The sequence below is a fragment of the Cyprinodon tularosa genome, unplaced genomic scaffold, assembly GCF_016077235.1.
Source record: "Cyprinodon tularosa strain WSP-4 unplaced genomic scaffold, ASM1607723v1 ctg267, whole genome shotgun sequence".
NCBI lineage: Eukaryota > Metazoa > Chordata > Actinopteri > Cyprinodontiformes > Cyprinodontidae > Cyprinodon > Cyprinodon tularosa.
In genome coordinates, this window is record NW_024038971.1 from 508943 (window position 1) to 517810 (window position 8868).

General features: G+C 35.8%; 1 protein-coding gene across 1 annotated transcript in view; it reads left to right on the forward strand.

Annotated features, from left to right (window-relative positions):
- The window catches only part of clcn2a (chloride channel, voltage-sensitive 2a), a 66727-nt gene extending 60203 nt beyond the window's left edge, over window positions 1–6524 (forward strand). The window contains exons 21-25 of the mRNA XM_038289238.1: window positions 1626–1694; window positions 2825–2863; window positions 2964–3068; window positions 3784–3870; window positions 3988–6524. Of these exons, the coding sequence (XP_038145166.1) occupies window positions 1626–1694; window positions 2825–2863; window positions 2964–3068; window positions 3784–3870; window positions 3988–4497 (810 nt within the window). The 3' untranslated portion in view covers window positions 4498–6524. The remainder of the gene's footprint in view (window positions 1–1625; window positions 1695–2824; window positions 2864–2963; window positions 3069–3783; window positions 3871–3987) is intronic.
- The last annotated feature ends 2344 nt before the right edge of the window (window positions 6525–8868 follow it).

The window sequence follows — 8868 nt, forward strand, 5'->3', positions numbered from 1 at the left end:
CTGTAGTGACATTTAGATAAGAATTATTTTGAAATACTAGCAAATATGCCTTCCTCCAACTTGGGCAAACCTGGTAAAAGATTCCCAAACAGTCTTGAATAAAATCAGCATAATTTAACAAGAAACAGACTAGAAAAACAACCTTTAACAGGAGTGAATTTACTGACTACAGGTAAAAAATGCACTTTAATTCACAGAGTCTTTAGTAGAGAAACAGGTCTGCAGCATCACAAGTCCGTCGCTGTACTTAACAGTGGACATAAGGGGATTTTCCAAATATGAATTTTGTGTTGGACGGCAGATTCTTCGTTTACCAACACATCAGGAGTCTTTTTTTTTTTTTCAGAAACCACAATCTTAGATTCATCTAAAACTGACTCTAGTGTAACGTGCAGTAAGGCTGGCACTGAGCAGTCTCCATGTGCTTGCATTTAAAATGGTAAGACACAAAAGAGAAATGTCGGCACCCCCTGAACATCTTGGTGGTATTTTAATAGAATCAAACAGCTGATCTGATGTCAGCATGCTTGTCTTTGTTATGAATTTCTAACAGTAAGATTTTAGTCTTTTTCTTTCCCCTTGCCTTCCAGCCTCCTCTCTCTGGAGACACGATCACCTCTGACTCTTGTCCATCCTAGTGGTCCATACAATAATAATAATATTTAAATAATAATAATAAGCTTGTGTTTTACATTCATTTTTTCCTCTGAAAGTCAGGGATTATTTAATAGATGAATGACAAAAATGCTTCTATGATGGTCATTTTAGATGAATTGTTGGATTTAGTGCAGTTATACAAAAAATTATTATTGGGATTTTTTTTCTCATGTGAATGAGATGCAAAGTGATTTTACTCATCCTTCCCATAAGAGAAAATAACTGAAGTGAAAGCAGTGTGTCAGTAAATTTTTCTTTAATAATATAACACTTGTATTATCAAAAGTAGTGTTTCATTTAATATTATGAATAAATATCTTTTACATGATTAAAATAATGCCAATAATTACAACTACATGAATCAAACAAACCCCAATTGTTATTTGTTTTCTCTTTAGTCGTTAGTTGTAAAACAAAAACTACTTATTATGTAGATATAGAGAAGCCACTACTCTTTTGACATCATGTGATGAGTATCTTGAATAAACACAGAAAAACAGATACAAAATAATGGGTTTACTTTGACCTGGTTTAAAAAGAAATGGTTGATATGGGGCTGACAAATCAAAATTATAGGTTTAGTTTCATTCTCCATGTTGTCCTTCAGTTTAGCAAGGTGGGGGATCTTCCATCTGAAAGGGGCAATGCCATATTTTTCTATTTAAATAGATATAATAGAAGGACTTCAAAGATTAAGATAAAGGATGATCTATCCTGGGTACATATCTAACAATAGCTGCTGCATTGAAATCAGTTGTCTCATAAGGATTTTGTGCCCTGATCTTCATCTGTGGTGCAGTAATTACAGCCTTTCAGTAAAACTGCGCTTTCATCCCAGACTTCCGTGTAGAAGTCTGGCTGAAACCCAGTGTTCAGTGCTGCCATGCTCACAGGGTTAAAAGCTGTCCACTTTATCTGAACCTTGTGTTAATCTTGTGCTGTCATGTCTTCTCTCCCCCGGCTGGAAGAGTCCGGTCGGGTCGGCCTCTCCTGACAAAACACAGCCCAAGCCCAAACGAGTGAGGATCTCCATGGCGGTAAGACTGTCTGCCGCCTAGAGACTGTTGCTTAGTAACTGTTGCCTTGCAACCTGCACATAGTAAGTGCTGGAGCTAAATATTTGTGGTGCTCAAACCAAAAGCATCAGAGTGGCTTTTTACAGAGAAAGAGAGAGAGCATGTTTGAGAATGGTCAAGATGTTGGTGCATTCAGACGTTTTCACTTTTAACTGCTTGTAATGCTTGTTCAATGTTACATTGTACTTTTTCCCAACACCTGCATTTTCATAACTATACACTGGGTTTTTAAACCTCTTAAATGTTTCCATTTTTTGTAACTTTACAACCACAAACGCCAATGTCTTCTACTGGGATTTAATGTGACAGACTAACAGTATGTAGTATATCTATTTTCACAAATATACATCTGAAATAATCATTAATATAAAGCCTAATTTACTCTGATACCCATAAATAAATTTAAATAGCAACAGGTTGTATTTAGAGGTTTCCTTCCTTTTTGAAATTCTTAAAAAACATATTTGTGACAGAAACTTAACTCACCTCATCACCCTGAGCACAGTATCATGCTGTGGAGCTGCTTTTTTTCTCGTTTGCAGGGCAGGCACACTTTTTTAAGTAGATCAGGTGATAGAAAGAGGTAGAATGCTTGTTTGAGGAAGTAAAAGACTGGAGCACAGGTTCTCCTACACAAGGAAAACACTAAACCCATAGCTAAAGCTACATTGAAACTGTTTTAGATCAGTGTAATAAAATGTCTGCACAGCCTAGCGATAGAGGCAAAAGTCAGGCTCTAGACCTGCAGCGCTTCTACATATCTTCTAACAGACTTGTGGTGGAAAAGGAGTTAAATGTGACGGTGTGGACGCCTCAATATTTTAACTAAAGTATGATTTATGTTGGTCTGTGACATAAAATCTTACAAAATATATTTAAATTTGTGGTTCTATGAGAATATATTTTAAAATAATTTAGGGTGTGACCTGTTCTAAGAAGCAGACATCCCATCAGCTCTCAAACTAAAGATCTGGAACGTACTACACAAAGTTCAATTTGAAGCCAGAAGCGACTTTGCATGTTCTAATATACTTCAGGTAGCATATTTTTATAAATGTTAACTAAAGCATCTGTCTATTTTGTATTTTTAGGAATCTCCTGAAGTTGAAGACTGTATGACTCCCTCAGAGGTGAGGCATGCACAGGTAGAAGGGATTTATACAGACTTCTATCGGTTACATATTAAAAACTGTTTGTTTTTGTTTGTCTCTGTCTCCTATCCCTTCGCAGATAGCAGAGTGGGAGGATCAGCAGCTCGATCAGCTGGTAGATTTTAAGAACTGCAAGATTGATCCTGCCCCCTTCCAGCTGGTGGAGCAAACGTCCCTGCATAAGGTACAGAAATAACTAAAAACGTTTAATACAGCAGGATTTCTCTTTGACTCGTAAGGCTAATACTTAGATGTTGGTTTTTCGAAAAAATTAAAAACAATCCACTGGACTTGGTTTCCAAGTTTGAAGACGTTTTGCTTCCCATTTTTCGTTTATTTTTTTTAAACTCAAAGTTATTCCTGACATTTTCAATTGAAAAAGCCTCGTGGATGGGAAGCGAAACGTCTTCAAACTTGGAAACCAAGTCCAGTGGATTGTTTTTATTTTTTCCAGAATGACTATTACCTGGATGACTCAGAACCTTCACCAGCATAAATGTGGTTTTGCGCTTGTTGTAACACCTGGAAGTAATGGATGCTCTATTTTCACTGTTGATGTCCCTGTACTCAAGAGGGAATCCTTAACTTGCTGCATGATTGCCATCATGAGATACAAACTAGAAACAACCCAAGTATTGATGATTTCTTGGAGAAATCATTCTTATCCATTCTAAATCTATGAAGAATCTCTTCAGAACTCTTCCTCTGGTTTGATAAGGTGCAATTGTGAGGTGGAGGTCTGAGACTGCCTAATCTGACTCAGTGGCCATCTTGAGAGACAAAAATACAAAGCAGTTCCATCCCGTCATGGCAGTTCACACAGCCCAGATTCAAAATGCAAATGAGGCGCTTTCAAGTCTGTATTCAGGCCATGACCCATCTCTCGTCCTTACCCACAGACCCACACTATCTTCTCTCTGCTGGGCCTGGATCACGCATACGTGACCAGCATGGGACGGTTGGTTGGAGTGGTCTCTCTTAAAGAGGTATGCATGCGGTTTCTTGATTTCTCTTCCATTTTAAAGAGCTTAAATGGGCAACTTTCATTACACCGGCTTTCATTGCTTTCTCTTTTTCTGCTGACTGATTTCCAATATTTACAGCTGCGTAAGGCCATCGAGGGCTCAGTAACAGTGACTGGAGTGAAAGTACGCCCTCCTCTGGCCAGTTTCCGTGACAGTGGGAACAGCACAAGCGTATCCGAGGTAACAGAACTACACAAGCTGTGCATGCGTCACAGAGGGCTGTCCTTGCCACGGGAACCCAAACCTCCAAACACACCGAAAAAGCTGGACCTTTCATTTAAAGATGTCCCCATCAGGTTCTCAGACAAGACTCATTTGGAGTTTGAAAACAGCGATACCCAGTTGTCAAACCTCGTTCTTCAGGAAAGCCCCTCATTTGCGGAGGACCAATCAGAGTTTACTTTTGACTGCAGTCCATCTCACACTGAGGAATCAGAGTTGGGCTGTGACCAAGACCCCATTGATCCAACACCAGAGCCGGAATTAGAATTAGAGGAAGAGCACATGACTCTGCCTCTAAACATGGAGCAGTCTGAACCTGAGGGAGAGGGTAGCACAGTCCACACTACGGACCAATCACAATGCTAATCTAATGCTCACCTATACTACCGCCTCATAAATGTATCTGTTTCTTCAATTTGTATCAGTCCAGTCTTGACACTTGTGTTTCTAACCTAGTGATGTGAGCAAATGTCTGTTGAAAAAAAGAGCAAAGCTGTTTTTTTTATTTGCTATCTTTATAACAGCCATCAGATTTCTTATGAAGACCAAATATTACATTATTTCCAAAAATGTCCACATTATGGTTAATCTAATGTTGAAAACATTGAATGTCTCATGCATACATGGAGGTAAAATAAGTTGCATAAAGCTTATTTTCTCCTGTATGCAGCTGATTAAATATGTAAATGAGAAACAGGAAAGCTAGTCAGAAAGCTTGAAGCACAACGCTGCGATACCTTCTCCTCACAATCTGCACCAAACTGAATATTCCTAACTGATTCACATTGTAGGAACTAACAGCACAATGACTTTAACAGGAAAGAGGACTTTGTTTTACTATAATTAACAGTTAATTGCCAAGTTGGTAGAAAATCTCATCTTCATGGCTGCTTTGGCTCTTGAGATTTTATCAGAGTTCCTTCTGAAGAAGCCAGATATTTATGAGATTCCCTGAATCCGGATCACAAAAAAACTTCTTATACAATAATTGTGGATAGAACTGTTATCTGTTTTTGGGGGGTTTCAGATGTATTCTGTGTCTAGTTGGCTGTATTTTATTTGAATGACTTAAAAAAGCACTAATGATTGAGTATGAACTGAGGACTTGCAGCTAATGCAGCCGAGTGGCTGGTTGGCAAGTATCAAACTATCAATGAGTTCATTGCACTATTCTTACCACCAAAACCTATTTGAAATAATTCCTATAGCAACTTCATGCTTTGATGTATTTCATTGGGATTTTAAGGAAAAAGTAAATATATATTTTTGAAATTACCCTGATGATAAAAAATTGTAATCACTGTATGTCTTCTGTTCCATCATGCTGTCACTCAGCATTCGTTTTTCATCACACATAGAGTTTTAAATGCAGAGATCAGTATTGGTATAATCTCATGGCTGCAAGTCTAACTGTGATAAGGGACATTTGTTGGATTTTCTTCTTTTTTAATATCTCCTTCTCTGCATGTATCCATAAAGAACATATATTAAATATAGAAAGAATATTTGCTATGTAGGCGGTTCTAGAAGGCAATTTGTAATGCCTGATATTATCTAGTGGGAATCTGTGAAAGATTGGCTGAATAAACTCCTAGATCCTGTTCTCTTAACAATTACATGTTACTTCCTAATTGATTTTTCTCTTAAAATCCCAATGAAATCTATTGCAGTTTGATGTTATAACCATCATAAGTGCGAGTTAAGGCTTAGGAATGTTTTTTTTCTTTTTACTGTGAATGTCAACATGAATGTTCCTTAGCACTTCAGGGAAGATGTAACAACCGTTTGTTGAAGGTTTTAATGCTTTGACTGACCCCTTTTTAATTAATAATTTTAACACATAAAGATTTATAATTATTTTCTGGTCTGAAAAAATGGTAAAACAAACAATTTTTGTTCATATCATATTACATGTCAGTACTCATTTTATGTTCATATTTATTATAATTATTATTATTCAGTAAGCACAACATTTAAGAGCAATATCTTACAGTAATTTTTTTATCTGTGTGCCCAGGGTGATATTTTTTGGGATGAGTCAAAAAATTAAAAAAAGAAAATACTTATGTGAATCGTACACAAGCCCTTGTTTTGCAATGTGAGAAAATTCTTGTTGTTTGTAAGTTGCGTGATCAACGGGGACGTTGGGGCATGGATTGGCTCACCCAGGGCGGGATTCATGCAGGAAGTCATTTGTGAAAGTCGGGTACCTAAGTTCTGTACCAAACAAGCCTCTCTCCTACACCAACATGTCTCACAGTATACTGACATGTTTTTTTTTTTTTTTGGTTTTACTAAAACTGGTATTAACATTATAGCAAAACTGCTTATTTATTTATTTATTCATCTATTTATTTATTTATTTATTTATTTATTTATTTATTTATTTATTTATTTATTTATTTATGTATTTATTTATTTATTCATTCATTTATTTATTTATTTATTTATTCATTCATTCATTCATTCATTTATTTATTTATCCAAGACACATTGTTCCAGAAACAGAAATGGTTTATTTTTACACAAGAATGTAACCTGTCCAGGCTAAGTTTATGTATTTATTTGTTTTTATATGTATTGTCATAAACTTTCCCCTTCATGATTTTAGGGAATTTTTCCAAGATGCTTTAAGACTAACCTCTGCATAACCTTAGTGAGCAATCACCAGACTGAAGCTGCCTTCAGAGAGCTTTCTTGCTGTAGAATGATGGATTATATTTTATTCTTAAAAATACTTTTTGTTTGCTTTCATTTTAACTAAAATGCTTCAAAAATTTCCTCTTGGATTCAATTTACCTATCTTGTCAGTATGCTAATATTAAAATGCAGACTCCCATCCTGTAAATTCCCTGAAGTTCTGCTTTAATCAGGGGAATGCCTTTTCTGTTGTCCAGGTAATCTGGTTTATTTATTTAAGGCAGTACATCTGTTTCTGGTATGTGAAGTACTCTCATCTATTATATTTGAGCTGTGGTTATTAACCAAATTTCTACAGCTGTTAAAGGCCAAGTGATGCTTTGCTTTACCATTTTGTGTGTGTATATGTGTATATATATATATATATATATATATATATATATATATATATATATATATATATATATATATATATATATATATATATATATATATATACACGTGTGTATGTGTATATATGTATGTTTGTTTTATCTTTTTTTTTTTTTCATTTTCAGGGAATGTCACTTAACTGATATGTGATAAATTTGTAAGAGGAATGTCCACATTTAGATCCAAAACTCAATAAGCATCCTCTGCTGCTGTATTTGTATCCACTCCATGAGCCATGAAGCACCATCTTCTCATTTTAGCATACTTGTAGTTTGTTGAGTCTCTAAAATGAGATTTGTGGAGAGTAAGGTATAACAACACCAGCTTTACAGTTTAATGTTTTTGTATGTGTGTTGGCAAGGAGAAAATTAAACCTGGTCCAGGCTTCTACATTTAGATCTGCAGAATAAGACCCTATAAACGGGAAAGCAGAAAAAAGAACCAAAGGATCCAAACCCCCGTGTGAATGATGCAAGCTGAAAAATGGAAAAAACGAATAATACTAAAAGCACAGAAAAAAACAAGAACATTATTCCAATAAGCACAGGATGGTATTGATTAAACTACCTATTTATGAGTAATGCACAAGTATATCTAAGAGGGGCCATCGTCAATGACTAATAAGATATGTTATTGGTTTAAATGTCAAAAGAAAAGCAATATATTTATTTTAACGATGCAGTAAAGGGTAATTACAGCCTTATTTAGGGTATATTGTCATCAGCATTTATCTTTATTATGATATCACATAATGGTCTATGGATCAGCCCCTTAACAATCCTCCTGGGATCTGTTGAAATAGTGACAAAGGCAGCTTCCAACGATCCCTACAGTTGAAAACAGGGCTCTAACTATCAGCAAAGTGCATTGTAATTACCATGTTATACTGGCTGCTGCTGGGGACTTATTTGGCTTTACAGCAGCTGTTCCCACAAAGACTTCTAAGAGAGTCCGTTTCATCATCCCTACATCTTTTGCTGCTCTATGTGAGTTTAAAGTGCATGATAAATGAGGGGCCTGGCTATACGATTTTCAGGCTGTTGTACAGAGCGAGCGCAGATAAACACTTGCAAATGATCTTCTGTGTGTGGTCTGTGGGTATTCAAATAAATGTCTCCTTCAGATAGAGTACATTTGATCCTGTCAGATTTCTGAAGCAGAGGTTTAACTGCTGTACAAAGCCTTAACAGCTTTTTAAAGTCAAACTGTGTGAATACTTCTTATGGATGTCTTCAGCTTTAACTCATTTTAAGATTTATTTATTTTTTTAATCCTTTGTGATATGGCTGCAACAGGTATGGGCCAGTAAGAGATTTTTTTTTTACCCTGACTAACAAAATAACATTTTTATCTGGGTTTAAAAAACAAAACAATAATTCATACCATAATATGAATTTAGAAACATGTATCATGTGGCTGCATATATAGATTATATGCATAGTTTTAAGTAAAATATTATAATAAAGCTGTGCTGAATTAAGATCTATTATTCAAGGGTTATGTCAGACAATAAGTCTGGAATCTTTTTGTTGTTCTTCGCTGTAGTGACTGACACTGGAGGACATAAAACGAATCATTAGTCAGACTGTCTGCTCAGGTTGCTATTCTACTTTAACGGCTGCATTAAAATAATTTCCACCTGATGATTGTCCATGTTTTCCACTA